Raw genomic sequence first — 22,675 nt, 5'->3', positions numbered from 1 at the left:
GTGAAAGGAATCAGTTATTACCAAAAATAAGAACTTTTATGAAGATCTCAATTTTTTCTTAAGTCCCTACGTGTGTTTGTTTTTTTTTAAATATTTTTTTTCCCCCTCATACGCATGTTTAAGCAAATTTTTTATTCATGTAAAAGCTAATAATGTTAATGGGGGTGGTATTCTTCATAGGCGATATGTTCTGTGGAATTAATATGTGTCGACATAATTGTTAACGATTTTGCAGAAATAATTATGTGTTCAGAGAGATACAAAGATATACTTGTGTGTATACGTGTGACAAACATTGGCTTATCCTTCGTCAAAGAACAGGTAACATTCCAAGATTTGGTGGGCAGTGTGACTAAAAATCGCGGCTACCTCGTGCAAAAGCGTTTCACATGAAAAGCGAAAGAGAGAAAGAGATACAAGCGGGAAAATGAGAAAAAACTGCAATAGAATTAGGAGAAAGCGAGATAAATGCAAAGTGGGATTAAAATTAAGGGCGAGAGTACTCACATATGGTCCCGGGAAAGGCGCATGCATCCTCCGTCTAACTCTGCAGTCCGTACCACTAGAGACAAAAACCCAAAGTAGAACGAAACGCAAACGCGAACGAGCAAAAATTTGTACGTTCCCCACTGTACGTTTCCCCAAGTAAAAAACATAAAAAAAAATATATAAAAAAAAAAGAAAGAGACGAGAGAAACAGAAAAGAGCGCAATACATCCAGCCAGCCGCACATCGCACGCACGTACGCATACATATGTAGGTATATACATATATGAAGAATATATGTATGTCAATATATCGAACGGTCTTAGTCCTTTGGTCGATCGGTCTCTTCGAAACTGAGGCTGAAACTCTGGGACATTAAATACAGTCGAGTTGAGTTCGGCCACGGTAACTAACGAGAGTGTGTCAAACGTTTACGCTGCTAACTGCATGCCAAGCGTACTCTATACATCGTTCATCTATATGTATGGATATAATGTATATAGGTTTCATGTATATATGCGTATGTATAATGTACGATGCTCTTGTTGCGAATGTATATATGTTTTATGATACATTGATACCTTTGGTTCGAGACCGAAGTAATTGCACGACGAGACGTACCGCCGATCGAGAGCGTCGCTATGGATTACGCGTATGTTTCCTCTCTTACAAAATTAATTGCATTATTTAAGAGTATAATTCAAGAATTTTATAATTAAAATATAATTAAAATATATATAAACGTTCACGGTAATCCGTTATTATAATAATCAAGCTAGTTAATAATAATATCATATTAAATGAACGACTAATTTATATTAATTTCTTAATTGAATACGTATGACTTTTAACACACTAACAAACTACAGATACACAAACATAACTTTACATATTACTTTAAATACTTTTCGTTTTTTTTTCCGATTGTAATTTATATAAATATTTATATATTAATTATATTTAATTCGTCGATTATATGAACTACATATGTAATAATTGATTCAATCCGCAATTAAATACCGCATCGTATTCACTGGTTATACATTTGTAATACGTTAACGTTAACATGAGATATAATATTCGGCACATAAATCCCTTTAAACGCAACAAAACTAATGAAGGCCCCGCGCGGGGGGTGTGGGAGCGCAGCGAAGCCATCGAGCCCGCATTCCTTCGCCGGGGAATAAATAAACAAGTCATAGGCCACGTAACTGCGTGTGTGCCGAAACAGAATAATATATTCAATAATCTGCACGTGGAGAGTACTTCTAAAGCGAATCTTTTTCAATAGAATACTTATAACCTATCGGCGGTACATTTAGTCAAAAGGTCTCTTGCCAAGTAATCTCTACTGATACCGTATGCCAATATGCGTATGCGAACATATTAATTAATAATCTGATTGCTATCACTTACCCGTCCATTGTCGAAATCGCGACCACCACCAATGGTAAGTCGTGCTTTCGCTTTCATTGCGTCCGATAACGGTATCTGAGAAAAAATATTTTATAAATACAATGCTTTCCTTGGAATTCTTTTTTGTTTTTGTGATATAAATCAATATCTAATAATTAATTAATTTAATTGAATTAAGATTGAGTATGTAAAACAGTTTTCATTACCTTTGCTCTTGTCGCTTCTGTGTGCGACTTGTAGCAGAATTCCAAGAGAGCTACGGCGAGTGCCAGAAGAAGGCCACCGATTAGAATATAAAATATTCCCGCTACATTGCTCAGCGATAACTCGTTTCTGGTAGCGTCTGGCTTATCACCATGCCTGCATTCCGTTCTTTCGTACCACCATCGTTCGTATAACTTCGCCAGTTCTCCATTCTCTTTTAGAGAGAGCACCGCCAAATTTATGGGATCCCTGTTATTGCCAAATATACAATATCATAAAATGACAAAGCCATCGGGTAAACGTTACATAGCGTACCGAGATAATATTATAACATACATAAGATTTATAATCGTATAATTTTATAACAATTCTCTTTTTGTCAGATAACTTCTGTTAAATTTAAGGCAGAATTAAATTATGCAGGAATAAGTAGTTGGAATATAAAAATATCATAGCAATACGTTTAATCAAATTTGTAAAAAAAGAAAGTTGGGAGAACTTTCTTTAATTAAGCTTCGAAGAATATCGGTATTCTATGAAGTTTCTGCTCCAAGTTACGACGAGAGGAGTTTCCTCGACTTGAGAGAGAGAGAAAGAAAAAAAAAAGATTAATAAGGAGCTACGCCACCATTATTCCTCCCGTAGGTGTGTAGGTAGACATAATAAGCTGCTGTTTGCATACCGCCTCCAATTACCTGCCTCGCGAGCAGCGGTTCTTGCTTCGACGATCTAAAGACAACGCGTGAGTTGCAAGGGAGAGATCAGAGCGGTTGCATGAAACGTCAAGGGGGTCGCGCGGTTAAAAAATCAATAACATGCAAATTCGTTCGTATTACCGTCGCAGCAGTACGCTTACTCTAGTCACATTATGAAGATTAATGGACTAACAAATACGTATTCATAGATTTTTCTAATTTCCTTTTCTGTGGAAAATCTGATTATAAGTATCGTATACACAACATAAACTTTCCTCGATACGTGTACGTGCATCATTACTTTTATAATTTATAAAGCTTAAAATAATAGAGCTAACATTATTTCTTTGCTTAAAAAACAAATAAATAAATAAATAAACTGATGAAGATTAATGGAATTAATTGCTCAGAAAATTTTCAGTAATAAAAAATAAATATTAACGTGTGTCGAAACACGGTACGAAGCAGCATTGGTTTATGGTAAACATATCTCTTTAACGGTTAATGATATAGAAAAGAGGGTAGAAGTTTTTTATGCTAATTGCGTGTAATGATGTGCGACGACATTCCAAATACAGTAGAGCGAGTACCGAGAGGCAGCAAAAAGATTTGAAAGAAACAAAGACAGAAATAGGAGGTAGAACTGAGAGCTCTGTTTCACCTTGATGACTACAAAACCTTGTTAATTACCTACTCCCTCCTATTTGTGCAACGAAAATATATCAAATGTCTTCTCCGACGAGGCGTGGAAAGTACAATAATTACCGATGCAAGTGTAAAATTATTCCGACAGATCAAACTACTACTAGCTCGTTCTAATTAGCCTTTTTAGAATGACGATGATGACAGTGCGTAAAGAAAAAGAAAAATAAGATAATTGCTAACAATTAGAGTTACATTTGCCCGCGTTGCTTTACGTTACTTGAAAATACAAAGGCGGATAATAATGTTTGCCGGCGCGTTACGCAAAGCTTTTTACGGATTAATGAATACGCACTTCAGCGGTGATCCAAGCGGTGTCGCGACGCCAAATCCTTTGGCATCGAGATTTCTTCCGACCTTTATCGTGTCGCAGGGCTCCCTCTCGTTGATGTAGTCGTTCGTCGGGCTCTCTAATAAAAACGCGTACTTGCCCTTACTCGTTCTTACTTTTTCTATTCCCTCTTCGTACGTCGTCACGAATACGTCTCTCCGCGAATTCATGAATTCCCACATTTTGCTGTAGAGACCAATTTGAGATTTCTGTGGACGAGTGAGAAATAAAATTAATTTGATTCGATAATGCTCGGAGAAACGTTAACGGCGGCGCGTAATATATTTCATCGCAACGAAAGGAAAGCTTAAACGGTACGCTTACCCGAAAAAAATCCAAAGTGGTGCTGTTAGTGAGAGTGCCATATTGGACTTCCGTTTGCGCCGCTAAATCCTCGGGCGAATTAATTGGCGTGACCATTCTTTCGATGGTCAAAAATGCGGCGAGATTTGCGGTATAGGAACATATTAAAATTAAAGTGAAAAACCACCAAACGCTGCCGGCTATGCGACCAGAAATGGATCTGTGGATCAAAATTTACGGGATTTATTAATTCGCACATAAATACATTAAGTAAAAAAGAAATAAATGTAATATTAAATAGTAATAATTATTGTATTATACGCAAATTTCGAAAGCTGTAACGTCAGTTTAATATCGAATTAGTATTTTATTTTATTTACGCCTTGCGTTTGCATTACGCAGATCTTTCTCAAGTCGGGTACAATCGAAATTACTGTTCGCAAACAAGAAACCTAATATCATTAATTATGTGTGTACACATCGGACTTAGATTTGCGTAGGATGAGCATTGAGAGCGCGTGCAAGGGTGGCCGAAGGAGAAGAGAAAGAGAAGCGTAGAGAAGGAGGATGGAGGAACGGTGGCCGTTCGCGCGGGTTCCACGAAATTTACAATTCATATCGCCACCACGCGAATATTTAAACCATTAATCAAGGGGGCTACTAGGATGGGGTGGCGCACTGGATACAGCCAAATGTAAATTAATTGAGACCCAGTTTCGGACTGAGCACACGGTATGTTTCGCGTAAACGACAAAACGCGCGCGTACTAGTAACGTTCACTTTTGTTGCAATTCTCTGGCAGTGTATGCACTTTTATGGAAGGCGTTTCCTCAAACTGAATATTAAAGTTTATTATTTTTACTTGCACGTCGCAGGAAAAAAAAAGGCTTCGAAAATGTCGCGAGTTCGTTCCTTTGAGAAAATAAATAATCAAACGATGATAAATGTACGAAGACATTTATTTTAATTTTAATAAGCGAGAATAAAATTAATTTTTTTAATATTTATATCTTTAAATTGCAAGTAGAGCTAATTGGACGTGAATTATATGTATACATTGAATACTTGAAGGAATAAGAAAAGATGTACGAGTTGAATTCTATCATATCACTACGTAGCGTGCTTTAAAGCACAATATAGCATTGCCACGTGAATATTCTATTCACGCTGGACTCCTATCTAACTACAATGTTTTGAATATGCGAGCAAATTATGCTTTGTTTATAGATGTGGCACTTGTCTGCAGCCTGAAGTGTTTGCTCAAAATCGTTATCCAACCCGTGGTTATATTCCAAGAAATGTACTATATGTATAATGAAACATTTTAGAGCAAACGTTAAATTAGACATTCCTAAAAAGACAATTTTAATCAAGAATTACTATAATATTTTACTGCTTCGCGAAATGTGTTGGAATATGTAAATATTTCATAATTAAGTATAAGAGGGAATTACAGTTACAGAAATTCTCATTGCACGAATCCCTCGGTCTCGGCTTCGAAAGATTATTAATTCAAAAATGCGAAATTTATCGAGGTCCAAGACGGCCGGGGGAGAAATTTTTCTCTTCGGTTCTTTAATGCTCAACTTCTAAAGACCTTTTTCATAATTCATAACTCTTTAATTAAAAGAGAGAAGAGTCCTTTTATTGTTTCTGATATGATTTATTTATTGACATCTTATATATTTTTTCCTTTTAAATTTGTAAAAAGATTCTTTGTAAGATTTTTTTTTCCAAACAAGTCTAATAATATATTGTTTATCTATTCCAATATCTACTTGATAATTTTTTAAATACAAATAATAGAATTTAAAGAAATTAAATTAATTATTAGGAGAAAGTATTGTTGTAATATCATGTGTGAAATAAAAATAGCAAAACACTTGGTACATGAATGACTTGTACTTGTAACCATTACAAGTTGGTATATTTTTATCGCGTCAGGAATTTCTGCGCGTATGGCACACCTTATTCAAATAAATCTCACCGGCAGCTATAATCATCTACGGATTATAAATCTAAATTATGCGCAGCAAAACAAGGTCACCAATTTTATTGCAAATAGCGGTCTAATTTTTTTTCCTTTTTTTTCTCGCAAATTACGAGCTCGCATTTAATTAAGATAGACTGAATTAGAATTATTCTGAGCAACGGCGATCTAAATCTGTGCTTATTCGAATGCTTCATGTCATTAAGAACAAGTACGTTTTGATTGCATTGCATTATCAATCTTGACGAATAGAGTAATTTGTAGCATGAACGCATTTATATAGTCTGAGCGGAGCACTGCGCAAGATAAGAGCGATTGAAATGTTTGCTAACGAGAGTATAATGACGGTACTGATGGTGATAACGCGCGTTTATCGCGAGAATAATGGTGAAGTATGTTTGTAAGTACTCTAAAACCCAAATAACATATGCTTTATGTATTTGTGGTAATTGCGCGCGCCTTCGGAAGAACGAATGTGTTACAAAGGCTATCAGGAGTGAAAGATTTTCAACTCGAGATATGTATATATATACGACACGTCCTAGAAACCTGATTTTAATTTTAACAATGGATATTTTCTCAAATGTAAAATCAGCTCTTTTACATAAGCTCCCCTGTCCTGCATATAATGTATATAAATAACTGATTTATAAAGAGAAGGTATTAAGATCGTTTATTTTCCCCATATTTAGCGCAAAAGTGCCTGCCGAAATGTTGTAAAGAGCTTTTTAAGTCAAACGTCCACCCGCGGAGAAGCGCTTTAACAATTTACACGAGAGATTTTAAACGTCAACTGGGAAGCTCTTAGAATCTTACTCGATTCATCCTATTACCGGGCTGTACGCTCGACCTGTCTCGGGTAAAGGGAGCTATTCTCCCTGTGCCTTTATGTACTTACCTGCGCTTATACCGCGGAAACGGAAACGGAGGGAGGCAAAAGTGGGTGGCTATAATTAGCCGAGAAGAACGTGGGAGCCACTTGCGCGCGCTATTCTCTCTCTCCCTCTCTCTTTATCTCTCTCTCTTTCTACCTTTTTCTCACCCCTTTCTCTCTCATACTCTCGCGATTTTACATTCACGAGTGATCCTTAGGATAAATATCTGATTCTGACCCAAATCCTAATTAATAGTAAAATCACACGGTTGCATATGCTCTGTTTACACGCGCCCTTTTCACATTAATATATGAACTTGTTGCGAGTAATACCGCGGTAGTTTATACGCGGTCAATAATCAGAGGCAAGATTTTTCATAGGGTATTATTTATACTGGTACTTAAAATTCAAGATCTGTAACACAAACGCAAGCCGACATTAAATTTGGCGATTAGGGAGAAAAAACAATTAAAAAAAAAAAAAAAATCAACGGCCAAGGCTTCTTCTCTACTAGATATTAATTACTGTAGGAAATTAATAACGTGAGCCGTATGTTTACCTGGGTGAGATATCGCAACTCTGTTGCATAAACGCCGCCAGAGCGAACCAGAGGCTATTTACGATGCTGAAATCGTTGGCCATGCTAGAAGTCGGCATGTGAGGTGAACCTTGTGGCGTATGCGGATGCTGTAAACCAGGGTCATTTCGTCCACTAATAGCCGAATCTGTGCTGCTGCTGATAGTTAGGACTCTCCATTCGTATGGCGAGAATCTATATAAAAAAAAGAATTCTATGTTAAATTTAACACTTCGTTATTTTTTAAAATCTAGCTTTAGAGAGTTTGTAATCACATTTTGATATATCAAATACATTTACCGATACTCATCAGTATTAATTAGTGTGTTGTAAAATGAGATTGTGTGTTCCGATTGACCGCGCGAATAAACAGATTATTTAATAATAGCGTATAATATGAACGATTGCTCATCATGTTAATAAATTAGAATTCATATTTTTAACTGCACTTGCATATGGTAATGATGATGCTAAATACGTTCCGCAGTCGAAGCATCACTTATATCTAATAGCCATTTTATGAAAAATAACCCTTTGAGACTTAAGATTAGTATTCTGGTCCCGACGGTCATGTTCTCGAGCAATATCACACACTCTGCATGCATCTACCGATCATACCAAGTGGAAAATCTCGTTCAAACGACGTCGAAAGAGTCTCATTAATTATGGGACTATCTAAAAACTTTCTTCCTTTGCTTGTTACATCCTCGTTAAGTACCGAAAGCTCTCAAATGCCCTGTCGAGATATCTCGATAGTTGTATGCAATGTTAATTACTTGGCTGCACTGCTTTAATGCAAAAATATCGGACGACCTTTCATTTTTCTTTATGTAATTAATATTTTCACGCGAGTTTTTATTTTATTCTTTACTGACCAAATGCTGCGATGGATACGACGATGATAGATAAGAAATGTAAATGTATAGGATAATACGGGATAGAGAAGCGGCGAATGTACAAGGTAATTTACTTGTGATTGCTTTGATATGACTAATTAATTCGGTTAGATCAGTGCAATCGGGTTAAAATAGATGACAAAGTTCTCTTCGCGAATATTCTGATTAATACTGTTACGAACCGGTTCTTTGCTTACTTGTCAAATGAGAAGTGCGTCATGTTATCTTTCCGTAATTAATATTAGGATCGGCTGTAATTGCGAATTAATAATGTATAAAGTTTAATAAGATAGGTTTCATTAATTATTAATAAGCAGAAGGGCGAAGATAATAAGCGTCGCGTCGCTCTCCAGCTTGATTGATTATATTTGGCCGAAAAACATCTGCATTTTCCGCACGTATATATCTTTCTAAAATTATTAAAAAAAAACTTTTTTTTTCAATAAAAAAAATTTCTCTTACCTCGACACGATAAACAGAACGATGGAAACTGCGATGTAAGAGAAAATAACGCACACCCAGATCTCCTTGCTCAGCGGATTCAGAAAGCTGAAGACTCCGGGTTTTTGTTTGATTGGTTTTTTTATCATGATGCTAATGCCGAGAGACATAAACGGTTTACTAAAATCGATTACACGTTCTCGTTCGGAGGTAATGGTCAGAGGTGCAATCGCTATGTCGGCTTCCTGCGAATCGAATAAAATGATCAATGTAAATAGAACGTTAAAGTAACGATGCAATATTAAAGCGTTAGTTAGTAAATATCTTAATTAAAAAAATCTGATAGAGTACACACATCTGATCGACAGGAAGAAAAATAGAAATAAACTGATAATTGTCTCGAGTATTTTCTTTTTAAAATATAATTCTGAAAAAGATATTTTAGAATTGCGTATCTCAAGCTTTCAGCCTTTGCGAAAGGTATCTGATTTGTGTTATCTTCTTGTTTTCTCTTCGGAGTATCTTCTGGAGCGCGAGAACATGCATACCTACGTGAGATGCGGCTGAAAGCTCGAGTGCTTTAGACTTATCCTAAATTCTCGCCAGATGGAACTTAAAATCAAATCGCGACTAACGAGCTTGCAAGCTCAGGGCATCTAGTGGAGCGGGTTCAAACCCGATGTCGGGAGATAAAACAGCTTCTTCGTAGAGTACTTGCACTATATGACCGCGCGACGATCAATAGTCCCTCCTTCGCCCCTCGGCGAAAAGCTGGGTTCAATTACTCGGGGCGTCTTTCCGTGTAAACTTCCGGGGAGACCGGTTTCGGGAGAAAGGAAAAAGCGTCGAGGATGTAGCGGATACAACGAAATTACTGGAACTTACCTTTCTGATAAGCTCCCCGACCATGCCGTCCCAGCCGCCCGGTACGTCCGGGTTTTCCGAGCCGTGTTTTCTGTCCTTCACGATCCGCAGCTCGTCTGAAAATTCGTAAGAAAGTACTTTACGGGCCGCGCGAAACAGCATTTCTTTCGCGGAACTTTTTCCATTATCGATTCCGCACGCGGAAGAGGCTTCGTTACGTCTTTTAGATACTTGTCAAGGGTGGGGCTGACTCGAACAAAATTTCGCTCATGATAAAAGTAATTCTTGCTTGAATTATTAATTCTTGTGCGAGTTAAATGAGAGTCGTTAGCATTAATAATTAAAAATTGCTCGGAAGCGTACGCCCACGAAAGGGAAACGTCGAAACAAAGACTGAGGTCCCCTTCCTCTCCTTTTTCTTTATCATTGTTCTGCTGTATTCAGTACTACATATATTTGGCGGACACTAAATAAATTTCGAGAAAATAAATGTAAGTTGAATTGTAAATTAATGGCTCGAGATGATAATTAGTTTGTTTATAGATTAAATTATATAATATACTTGACACGCTCAAGTAAAATATTTGAAAGTATTGCAAATGTTGTAAGCTTACATGATATGCCCAGCTTTTTTGCGATAAGATCGGCTAAGTCTTTGCAGTATCCTTCATAACCATCATTTCCCATTAATACTTCACCCATGTCCGACCTTTTTGCTATCATGTAAGGTTCCTCCTGCCAATCAAAATTATCACATTATTGCTTTGCAATTAATCTTAGCTGTGAGACACATGAATCGCATACAGTATAATATATTATATAAACGTAAACGTTTTAGATCTTACAAGTATCGTAGTAATGATGTAAGTTTTATTTTTCTCGATTTCATGGGGACGAAGTCGTACATATTTTGCAGCTATCGCTTGAAATCCAGCCTCGTCGGTCCATTCGGCTACCTGTAATACATTTTTTTATCAGATTTCTTTAATATAAATCTTGCAAAATACATTCTTAGAGAACGCGCCATGAGAAAATTTTAAATACAATACAAAAATTAAAGTATATTTTTTACAATAAATTAAAATGAATAATCGGCGTAATATCCCACGAAATATTCAGAGTATAAATTATTTTAAAACATGTTAACCTCCTGTGACGGTGACAGACATAAACCAAAAAATTATGGCTTCGCGAGGCGCGAGAACTCCTTCTTCTTCTCATTGCTAAGTAGCACTCGACTTTAACTAAACTCGATACGGCCAAGCTTGCTCAAAGTTTTACGGCTAGAATTAAGCCGCGCGAGGGAGATCACGATTTTTTTAATCGACACTCAAGCCATTAGATCCACCTGCGTTAGGCAGTTTTGCGTAAACAGAGGTCGAGTGAATACGTGCGGACTCGAGCATGTTCGGCTCGCGAGAGCTCGGCACGTACTTCGCACGGTCCACTACGGTCAGCCATCTTTCCCCTTGTTTCCCGCGCCCGCTGCCGATCGAGAAACATCTGCGGAAGTTCCGCGGTAGAATTGCCACGGATATTAGACGGACGGCGGAACAGTCCGGGCCCAAACCATCCTCGATCTATGCCTTGAGGACGGAGGGCACCCACGATTCGTTTCCTTTTCGCAGAGTACGTGATATACCTTCGTTAGCTTCTGCGAGAGATTCTTGCTCGATTGCCGCGACACTGATTCTAAGCAGGTATACGTGTAATACTAAATTACGATTCAACGATGGCACGAGTACGGTTTTCTTTATCTGTCCCTCTAAAAGTATCGACGAGCGCGACTGTCCCTCGTAACTCTGTCTTTCGTAATAGACTTACCCGCGATTATCCTTCGCCGTCTTTGCTTGCCGATTCGACACCTTTATTCACCCGTTCTCTCGCTCACTAATACTCGTACCGCTTCTCGTTTGTTTCTGCCCGTCTTTACTGCGTCTACGCTCAAGCTTTTTCCGAAATTCTCCTAGCGGCGATATGCGAAATCGGGGTCCTATCGGTAATCGTACTTTGCAAGTCGATAAGGATTCTGTTTTTACCACCGGGGAAATGAATACTTTTGTGTCGTTACGTAATATACGCAGGGCTAATGCTTCAATCTTCAATTGAATCATTTAATGCACGCAGTGCGTAAATAGCGGACCTCTTGCCGTACGTGACCAGAAAATAATTCTTTTTAATTTAATAATTAAATAATCCTATCGGTTTTAATGCGAATTAGCTTTTCTCGTCATTGATTCTCACTCGTGAGACATTTATGATGCGAATATCTTGCGTAGAATATTTCATATAATATTATATTCATCATATAATTTTGTTCAATGCTTTAAATGTTACAGTGATGAAGCAGACAAAGTACAAGAAATGGATATATGCAAGGAGAAAGCGGCTGTGCCTGCTCGGAAGTGCTCGGGGGCGTTCGGAGGAGTTCGGTTGCGTGAGCTCCGAACGTATTGCAGCGCACAGCCAGCTCCACTTTCAGTCCCCCTGCAGTCGTCGACCATGAAGCATTGACGAAAGATTCATGCTGCGAGTATTACGAATATTGGAGGGAGGACGATGCAACCCGGGCCCAAATTATCTCGTGGCCATACTCCGGAGGCTGCAAAGCACTCCGAAAGAGTTTCCTTCTCATAAAGTAAATAATATATTCTCATGTAACGTGGTGCCGATGCGTAGGGGGCGATGGGCCGAGATCGCGGAGGGAGAGGGGGGGGGCGGGCAGAAGTCACATAGCAGGCGGTATATGTGACGCGTACATTCCTACCAAGGTCGCTAAATACACACATACGTTGCAGGTGTGATTAAAGGTCTAGCTCGGTCGTGCATACTCGGAGACGTTCGAAGGAGTTCGGTCGCGTGAGCTCTCGATGTACTGCGGCGTACCGCCATCTTGCCAGTCATTCCCCCCGCACCCTCTGACCATGGAAGATCGACGGAAGATCGACGCAATATTCGTACTGCGAATACAACGTATCTTGGACGGAGGACGGTGCAGCGCGGGCCCAAGTCATCTCCTACCCATACTCTGAAGCCTGAGAGCATCTACGACCGTGCATCCTTCTTGCAAAGTAAGTGAGATATTCTCATATAACGTGGTGCCGATGCGTAGTGGGCGATGGGCCGAGGTCGCGGAGGGAGGGGGGCGGGCAGAAGGCACATAGCAGGCGGTGTATGTGCCTCGTAAATTCCTCACCAAGGTCGCTAAATACACACATACGTTGCAGGTGTGATTAAAGGTCTAGCTCGGTCGTGCATACTCGGAGACGTTCGAAGGAGTTCGGTCGTGTGAGCTCCGAACGTACAGCGCACAGCCGTCTTCCCTTCCTTCCCCCCGCAACCGCCGACCATGAGACATCGATGGAAGGTTCGTGGTGTGAATATTACGCATCTTGGACGGAGGACGGAGCAGCCCGGGCCCAAATCATCTCCTACCCATACTCCGAAGGATGGGAGGATCCACGACCGTGCTTCCTTAAGTAAGTGAGATATTTTTATGCAACGTGGTGTCGGTACGTAGCGGGCGCGGGCAGAGGACGTGTATCGGGCGGTGTGTACGTGACTCGCGCGGGCGTAGTGTTCACGTGTCGCTTTCGTGCATGCGGCAGGCAACGCAGCTGGTCGGCTACAAGACGACCTACGACAATCACGACGGTGGAGGACAGAGCTCGCGCGTGTTGTGTTCTCTGCGATCGTCTCGCGCGCGTGATGTTATCTGTGATCGTCTCGCGCGATTGACGACGAAGTTAAAGGTCTCGATACTCGCCGGCGTTTTATTTTTCCACGGATAGTACGTACGAAGCGAAAACATTTTTATAATATATTGATATGTTTGATTTTCTTTATTATTTAATATAAATTTTTTTTCTGTTTCAGGGAAGATTTCAGAAGTATCTTGAGCCCAGAATCCATATCAAGTGTCCAGGACTGAGAGGAGGAGGAGGCCTCGGAAAGGCATCGGGCATCAGCGGAGCAACCCCACGGTACGTATTATTTTTTATTTATGTAAAATTAAAAGCGCATAATTTTTTTTTCCTCATTGAAAATTATTTTGAACGCTTTTACAATTTAAATTTTGTTTGTATGTTACAGGATCATCACAAAACTCCGCTGCTGCGCATCGGTCAAGTTAGTAGCATGGTTTTTTTTACATAATATTAGAAATTTGGGTGGGAAACACACATTAATTTCACGCGGACAAATTTAATATTAATAATGCAAAATAAAATTAAATATACGCGTATTAGGGAAAATAGGGTATACGGGAAAATAAAATATAAAATTAAATACTTTTAATAAAGACTTTTAGTTTATATACATAGGTAGGATGTATGATAGGATGTTTAATTAATTACATTTTTTATTACATATCCAATTTAAATTACATTGTCACACAACTATGTAATTTAATTTGATATGATTACAGCAGACTATTCCGAGGATTTTATCGTAGCAAAATTTACGTTTTGCTTTGATAATATCCGAAGAATAAATTGCCGTTACCGCCGATAATCACGAACCACTGCTGGTTCATCGGTCGTCTCGCGAACTTCGTCAAAGTATTCGGGCGAGTTATTTTATTATACGAATTTTTAAATCGGGAGTGCCGTATTCTATCGCGTGTAACAAAGTAAATTCACCCGGTCGCGAGTGTCGCGAGTTTCCTGTACGAGGAAGGACGACTCTACACGTTCCAACTGAGAGGAGGAGGAGGCCTAGGGTGGGCACATGCTTCGGCGGAGCAACGTTTCGGTGAGCATAATTTTTTATTTGATTAAAATTAATAATTTTTCATTATTACTCTCCGAACGTCTCTACAATTAATGTTCTATTTTTATGTTTCAGTATCATCTTATCTGTATCTCCGCCGCTGCGCATCGAATTGGTGAGTGAGAAATTTTTTGTATCTGCGTTATTTTATTATGGGGCAATATATAAAACAAAATAAAAAATATTTCTGAGTAGTATGTGCGTAGTAGCTTATAACGCAGCACATCGTATAAAAGCTGCAATAATTAAATCGGTACTATTTAAAGAAAAAAGTTAGACTCACTTTCACCATAGCGCTATTGACAGTCATCTCGACAACGTGAAGCGTATAATTCTGTCGCCGTCCATCGTCGTTGAATCGTATCTCTCCTGTTAGTCCTTCGATCTCGACCTGTATTTAGAAAAACTCTAATAGCGTATTTTGTATCTTATCGTAATAAGATATTCTGATATTATTTGCTAGCTTAACTTTACAAGAAAAACAAAATATAAAGTTAGGATAGGGCAGATTATTATATACAAAAAAAATTATTTAATTTAACTTTCGGAAATATAAATTATATTTATTAAAAAATTACAATGCTATAATTTAAAAAATCCAATTATTAATAAATTTACAATAATAAAAAGGGAATATTTTTTAAACAAGAATAATTCAGTTTGGAAAACGTAAATAATAAATGCGAGAACGATATTATTATTGGGACAAGCTAAAATATTACCAATTATCGCAAAAAACGTTTTGTCAAATTTTTCACTAGTTTTTTCCGTTGTCAGTTCAATCTTGACATGATAAATTGTCAAACGGTAGCAGATTAAAAAGTAAAAAAAAAGAAATAAAAAAAAATTATCGGAGTAACAGCATGTACACGTAAGGGCGGAATGACGGAGGACTATTTGACACGAGCGCAGGAATTCCGCTAGAGTCGGAATAACCGCCAATTACTGTCAAGAGCAGAGATACGTCGAGGAGGGTCCGTGGCAATTTCGGTCGCCACGGTATTTCGCAACACATTGAGTATCCCCTGTCCTCTGGATCGCGTCTCGGGAATTTGAAAATAAATTACCTATGCCCGCGGCAAATGCGCGATTACTTGTTGTCGTACGTATTATTGAAGTACAAATTTGATTGACGCAATAGCGTGCTCGTAACAATAAACATTTGCCGAATCCAAAATTAACAAGAGAACTTTAAATTTTAACGCGTATCAATTTAGCCCGTGCCCTTAATTCAATATACAATGCGAAATAATTAAAAATTTATATATAAAATTATGAAAAATCATAAATAGACAATGACTAGCTTATCGTACTCGATATATAATATATTTAAATGCGTTACGCGTATAATTGCGTTAAATTTTATTAGTAGAGCGTTCGTTTACCTTTCTTAAAAGTCTGGAAATTTTGTCTCCGTGTTCCCATGGTGTAACCCAGCCGCGGTTGTGATAGCAGTCCAAAGGTTTCGTTCCGTTTATAGGCTGATTACTTCCGGTCGTTACTCGTCTCATATTATTTTTGTCGGTCCTCTTTCTTAAATATTTATTGAAGGCTTCCACCAGAACGAACACAGCGTCGTACATCAGAGCCGCTTGCGCCTAATTTTAAATAAATGTGCGCAATTAATTAATTCGTACTTTATATCCTCCAAATTAAGGAAATAAATTCTTTTCTAATTTTTACTCTCATTGCTCTCGTCGTAACGTACAATTTTCTATTCTCGCATACGGAAAGTAGGGACTCGATGAAAAGATTCTTTCGATCTCGGCGTTCTTAGGACGGACTCTATCTCTCGGTAGGGATCAAGAATTTCGTGAGTTTGAGAGAGGGATTCGTCGTCACGTTGTGGCGTACGTAAATTCACAGAGACAAGAGTACCTCGGGCACTTCGCCAGTGTTGGAAAACCACGCTTGGTGCTCGCTGAATATAACGATCGGGCACGATAATCGTTGCATTAGATTGCATGCGGCCTGTCTCTGAGAGAGCTTTCAGATCTATAGATAGTGCCCTATACAACTTTACCCTGAAATCCTGTTAGTAGTGTATCCATTTTCGAGATTATATTCGTCGCTTCTTGTAGTGGAGCGAAAATCACGCACAACGATCGATCCTTCATGTTATGACTTCGCGGGTATCGAAAATCAAATACCATAAACGTACAACAACGATTTATAATGTAAGCGTCAATCTATAGAGATCGTGTTCTTTTTATTTTATTTTATTTTATTTTTTTATTAACCGATGGAGGGTTTTATAGAACAGGGTGGTAATACTTGACAGGTTCGATGTCGCGCGTCATTAAACGTCGGTTAATTTTTAGACTCGTACGAAACGTTAGAAAAATAAAAGAAAAAAAGAAATATAATAAAAAGAAATGTTAAAGCGCGGACGAAGGGGAGATCATTAAGAGAAAAGCGAAATACGTTCTTCGCGAGCAGGCATGGCCGAGCGAACGACACTTTATAAACGCGTTGAAAAGTCCAAGTTTCTACATGCGGGTGCTGTTTAACAAGTTTGGGTCTCAAGCCACCGCGGTGGGCGCACACAGAGACGAATGAACGGGACGAGATCCGCGCGTGCGAGCGGAATCCGCGACGATTCTTGTTTGATTCTCGTTTCTCGTGGAAAACTTTTCGTGCCGTCGCCGTCGTCGGGTGACGGGCGGATACTCGGGGGTGAGGGGAGGGCTGGGAGGGAAACCTGAGGAACTGTTCGATCCAACCGGGAGGGAATCGCCGCGCGCGAGAGACATCCCGAGGATTTTGCGCGAAGGGTGGGTTTTCCCCCTTTGGACCGCGGGGTCGTGAAAAGCGTGGCGAAGCCGTTGACGACGTAGGACAGGCGTGAGAAAAAGTGACGACGTGGTCTCGCAGGGGAAGAGCTCGTGATACGGCGAACATATACGTACGGAAATAGATTCACGACCGGCGCCTTGAGACGTGGCGGGATCCAGGCGGTGCCAGGCGGCCAGGAAATCCTTGACGTGAGGTCGAGTGGCGTCCACGATGCGAAATCCCGTGATGTTGATGGCGCCATACTCGATCACCTCGCTCTCCCATCGGTCGTCCATTATCTGATTACAGCGAAATATTCGAGAGTATTGGATACGCGTTAGGAAATGCAAGGGAAAGCGGGACGCAACGAAAGTTATTATTGTTCGCTCGCGTGGACAAAGGCCGCCGGTCTCGCGATCCTCGTCCGCACAGCCTTTCGGGGTTTCGTTTTAAAAGGGGTATAGTCTACAGTTTCGCGAAGAGCGTCCGCTCGGTACGACATCCTTGATCTTTCGTCGCGTCTTTAAAGTCGACTCGAGGACAGGGCACTCGAGACACTGTAATATCATTACGCCGCGTTTCCTTTGTTCTTTTATGAAAAACGTAATAGGACTGACGTCTCGATTTCAACTTAGATCCGCCGTATTTAATTACTCGAGCTCGAATGCAGCTACCGTCCTAGTTTTATACTGATATTGCGCTGTTGCTGCGTATTATGCGCGGCGAAACCTCGAACCCGGTGAAAGGCTCGTCGTTTCGCGTTAACTCGCGGCAGTTCTTCCGAACGAAACGAGAAGCCGCGATGGGGCGGGGTGGGTCGAGCGGAGGGAGAGAAAATTGATACGTCCGCACCTCGCGCTGCGGAAACTGTAAACGCGTATTACGCTTGCGAAACGATAAGTCCAATTAAAATTGCGATTACTTATTTTCGCGATCGTTAAGCTAACGGGCGAAGTATGGAGAACGGGTTCGTTCGACTGTGCAGGGAATAGCAGCGGCGCGACACCGGCAGGAACGCTTTCGAAAGCGGCGTAACAACGGTTCTCGTTTAAAATCGGGCTAATAATAACCGGTATTTAATCGCAGCCGCGTTACTATTAAATGTTTTTATCAAACTTGGAATCTCGTGGCTCGCGGCCGATCCGTCCACTATTTTACTACTGCGCGGGCCATCCACCATCATCCATCAACCGGCTGGAGATAATACGTGGACGCCGTTAACGTTGTATGCGTGTTTAACTTCGTCGCGAACTCGTTCGCCACGTTACCAGTTTAATTTGCCGGTCTGATATCATCCCGGCCGCCATTGCAGCGTTGACTTTTGAACTTTTACATTTGCGGTCAGAGAGCAGATAAAGTTTCGTAATATCCGACATCGCTAGTTGCTTAACAACTATTAGGCTCGTATTTATAATCGCGACTCTATTGGCGAACTTAGTTAAAGATCAGGAATTTAATGGATTTAAATATTGACGGGAAATTGATGCAAAAGATGAAATCAACCGAAGGCTTTATCCCTCCTTTCCTCGTTCTCAAATCTAGTTAGGCGTTGACAATTGTCCCTCCGATCGTTGAATTCTCAAGTTGATAGCCGGAAAAGGGAAGGGGGAAAAAAAGTAAGAAAGGGAGAGGCAAAGAAAAATAAAAAAAAAAAAAAAAAATACTGAATAGGGAGGGTAAAGAATGTGAATGGCAGAGAGCCGGAAAACGTGCGAATCAACACGTCTGCGCCCCGGTCGTACCACCGTTTCGAGAATGACGCGATAAATGACAATGGTGTGCCTTGTAGCGAGACGGAACTAGATGTACATGCAAGTATGTATGTACAACTATCTTCTTCGTCGCCGGAGTGTAATGCCGCCTGCTCTTCCGCAGCAACTCGCTGGAAGCCGCTAAACACAAGCAAACTGTCCTCTAAATTCTAAAGTACGGCGGAGACATCACCGGCAAAGATCTTGCCCTCCCTCCCCCCTCCCCCTACCCCCCACGGTAGAGCGTTTCGTGTCAGTTTGAGCGACGGTTTCTCGCTTGTTTCGAAAATTTCGCTATGTTGCGAATTAATCCCGCCCATCCGGTTATAACGCAAACGGTGTACAAGTGAGAGCACTTTCCCGCAGTAAAGCGAAAGTCACTATTTTGCATACCGAATTTTACGGTCTGAGAAGCTTAGAAATGAAAATTACCGATATTCACGTGAAGAGGAAGAAACTCGCAATCGCGACATAACGAATCCGCGGTTGATTAAAATAAATAATCTAAATTTTAATCTATATACTTTTTTTTTTTTTTTTTTTGTTCGCGGTAGAATTATCTCAAAGGTGAAAATAAAGTTTCGGTTCGATATGAATTTAATTAAATTATCAAATAATAATTTCAATTTAATAAATATTTATTTAAAGCATTAATGAAGGAAAATGTTCCGAGCGCTTAACAGTTTGTAGGAAAAAAATATTTTTCACGGTACGATTTTATTTAATTAATAATTAGATTATGCGGGAACGATATTGGTTACGTTAGATTGAATTAATTTAGTTTTATTAAACTCACCAAGCCGCTCAGCAAATAATGATACGTCCTCTTTCCCAATGCTACGTCTCTCACGTGACTCACGACTATATCCTTGGCCATGTCCGTCGGGCAGTCGAGAACGACGTATTTGTTGCTCCATCTGCAATATTTTAACGACGTTCCCTGAAATTAGCTATCCGCCGGGTAAAAGATACGGGAATTTCCTCGTCGGAAAACTGACATAAGTCTCTGCCCGCCACGGCTCGCCGCAATTCGCATACTGCGTTAACGCGTGGCATTGTCGCGTTTGATCGATGCACCGCAGAGTTTCCGCGCTCATTTCGTTTGTAATAATTGGATATTGTATGGCAATTTGCAATAACGCCGTTGTTTTCGTTAACTACGGCACTACGCCCGGACAATTCAAACTACCGCGATGGCAATTACTCGCCGTTGTTGATTACTTGCATCGCGTAAATGCATAGTCGCTTGTGCAATTGCAACGCGAGCTTATGCTCGCGACTAGCCTTATCCGTCACGCGTTGATATTGCCCATTTAGAAGAAAAATTACGATTCCGCTAAACCACAACGGGTTAACACAGAAATAAGATTATTCTGAATTTGTCCAGCGATTATAATTTTTATTCAATTTGTTTTCAATTGGTAGACAAATAAAAAAGCCTCGATGTGCATCGTCCAACATTAATTTTAATCAGACTTTTAATTTTAATCGAATTTTTAATTAATATAGCGAAATAGATTTTGGTTAGAATAGGCTGCGTATTGAATTTTACTCCTTCACACATATCGGTTAAATATTTTTTTTTTTTATATATAATACTTTAAAGTAAATTATATTAAAAAGTATATACTTGACCCAAGCTGTACGCCATGAAAAGGAACTTAATATTTAAAATATCGAATGCCAGTTTTACGATACCGCCTTTCAATAACAAGCCTCGTGGTTTTTATTTGAGTTGTACTCTTTAATGTAGGGAAAAAAAAAGAAAAAAATAGAACTTACCGATTAAGTTCCTCCAGGCTGCGTAGAAAATCGATCGCCTCTGACATGTTCTGTATTCTCTTGACGGTTTCGACTTGAAAGGACTCGTTGCCTGGTTTCAGCCCCTGATAAATCTGCTGCAGTCTGAGTAGTCCTGAAACCCACGGGCGTTTAATTAAATTATAGGTAACGCTTATATGCGCGATCCGCTATATTCAACATAGGCTCGCGTTACCACTTGTCGCGGTGTGCGTGTCTTCCGAAAATTACATACGCACGATTGCGCGTTACATAGACCATGTCGTAATTCATTGGCAGCCTCTGTTCAGTCTGCGGTTTCTCGCGCGCAGCGTGAAATATCGCCTGTCTACGGGCAATGCCTCTAAGTTATAGAGAGTGTCGTAGATTGTTCGATTTGACCCGCCTCATATTTTTGGCAACGACAAAATTTAATCGCGTCATAATGCATCGCTGCAGCTTTGCGGCTTTGTGCATACGCGAGTCGGCGTTATTGTGACGTTAAAATTTTAATACGTTTCTACACGTTGTTCTTTGTTTTTTTTTTTTTTTCTGGATAGTTTTATACAGCATTGCCCGTCATTAGCATTTTGAATTACAATGGTATATGTATAAGAAAAAAGTACGAAAATAATTGCGATATATATATATATATATATATATATATATAAAAGATTTAAATAATTTATTATTTTTTATGAATTACTTAAGAGATCTGTTATACGTCTCGACATGATAGTTTCCTATTTTTTAACTTGCCTCCCCTAAATTTGATTAGAAAATATCTTCAGTATCGATTAGATTGTCATACTAGAAATAGACTATATTGAAAACGAAGGGTGCTAGTCGCCCGAAATATGAAATATTCATACGTTTTATATACGCGCAATAGATCTTGAATTTCTAATGTAGATATTCACATAAATCGCTAACTTCGCGGGATCGGGTGTATTCTACATCTCCATCGGCTCCCACACATATCTCGAAATGCGTAATCACCCAAATACATATGCGCGTTCGCAGTATTCCGGCAAATATACTATATTCGAATTATATGCAGTATGTTACCGTGAGATACGATCGAATATCAGTATGCGCTCCGCTAACGTGTGTACGTGGCGCAGCGGGAACGAGTGGGCGAGAGATAGGGGTTGATTCCGATCGAGCGTAAATTCGCCGGGGGTATCTGTAGCGTCACGAAATAAAGAAGCGGCGTTTAATCGCGCTTGCCGCACCGCGAGATTCGCGACGACGTCTTAACCGCCGCCCCTGCCGTGCACATTTCGGGTCATTCGCCCCGGCATAACAACGCACTTGACCTCCCCCGAACTCGTCGTTACTTTTACGATCGCGGCCAGCCGGCGTAAGTTACGGCGGCGTATTGCACGACGCAGACGTGCGGTGAATTACGGCGTAAGGAATTTTTGCCGGCGGTTCCGCGTCGCGGTCGCGCGCGATGAAAACATCGGGTAGAAAAAAAATTGGCAAGACACGGAACGGTGCTTCCGAACATCGCGACGGAGGCTGGAAGAAGAATTGCTTTGCGAGAGAGAGAGATAGAGAGATAGAGAGGGAGGGTTACTCTTCTCAGCGAGAGAAATATGAACGTTTGGTTATATACGCTTCTTAAACGTATCTTGCAAAGCGCGATATTTGCTCCACGAGGAAGAAGTAATCAAAATAGAAACTCGTTGTTTTAAAATCGAAAAAAAATAGGAAAATATACTCGGTACGGGAATAATTTTTATTCTGATACTTGAAAACAAAATTTAACAGAGATAAATATAAATCAAGAATATTCCTTTAGTTTTTGATATTAT

The 22,675-nt window shown here is 39.9% G+C and overlaps 1 protein-coding gene and 1 long non-coding RNA gene across 8 annotated transcripts in view; one reads left to right on the top strand and one right to left on the bottom strand.

Annotated features, from left to right (window-relative positions):
* Positions 1-22,675, bottom strand: part of Glurib (Glutamate receptor IB) — a 212,217-nt gene that overhangs the window by 5,860 nt on the left and 183,682 nt on the right. For 4 of the 7 annotated variants that reach the window (XM_070662888.1, XM_070662889.1, XM_070662884.1 and 1 more), the window contains 14 exons: positions 20,859-20,991; positions 19,873-19,993; positions 17,460-17,624; positions 15,936-16,148; positions 14,834-14,941; positions 10,626-10,736; positions 10,395-10,515; positions 9,802-9,896; positions 8,938-9,161; positions 7,562-7,774; positions 4,159-4,357; positions 3,799-4,043; positions 2,109-2,355; positions 1,903-1,977 (listed from right to left, as the gene is read on the bottom strand). In XM_070662888.1, the coding sequence (XP_070518989.1) occupies positions 1,903-1,977; positions 2,109-2,355; positions 3,799-4,043; positions 4,159-4,357; positions 7,562-7,774; positions 8,938-9,161; positions 9,802-9,896; positions 10,395-10,515; positions 10,626-10,736; positions 14,834-14,941; positions 15,936-16,148; positions 17,460-17,624; positions 19,873-19,993; positions 20,859-20,991 (2,270 nt within the window). Of the gene's footprint in view, positions 1-4; positions 563-1,902; positions 1,978-2,108; positions 2,356-3,798; positions 4,044-4,158; positions 4,358-7,561; positions 7,775-8,937; positions 9,162-9,801; positions 9,897-10,394; positions 10,516-10,625; positions 10,737-14,833; positions 14,942-15,935; positions 16,149-17,459; positions 17,625-19,872; positions 19,994-20,858; positions 20,992-22,675 lie in introns of those variants that run through there. The other 3 variants (XM_070662886.1, XM_070662887.1, XM_070662885.1) reach the window with 2 other exon arrangements.
* LOC139106287 (uncharacterized) lies at positions 13,675-13,908 on the top strand. The gene is made up of 2 exons (XR_011546328.1): positions 13,675-13,763; positions 13,873-13,908. It is a non-coding gene; the product is annotated as an uncharacterized lncRNA (long non-coding RNA).

The sequence above is a fragment of the Cardiocondyla obscurior genome, linkage group LG10, assembly GCF_019399895.1.
Source record: "Cardiocondyla obscurior isolate alpha-2009 linkage group LG10, Cobs3.1, whole genome shotgun sequence".
Classification (NCBI taxonomy): domain Eukaryota; kingdom Metazoa; phylum Arthropoda; class Insecta; order Hymenoptera; family Formicidae; genus Cardiocondyla; species Cardiocondyla obscurior.
The sequence above is the reverse complement of the archived record's forward strand: the minus strand, read 5'-3'. Positions and strand labels throughout refer to the sequence as shown.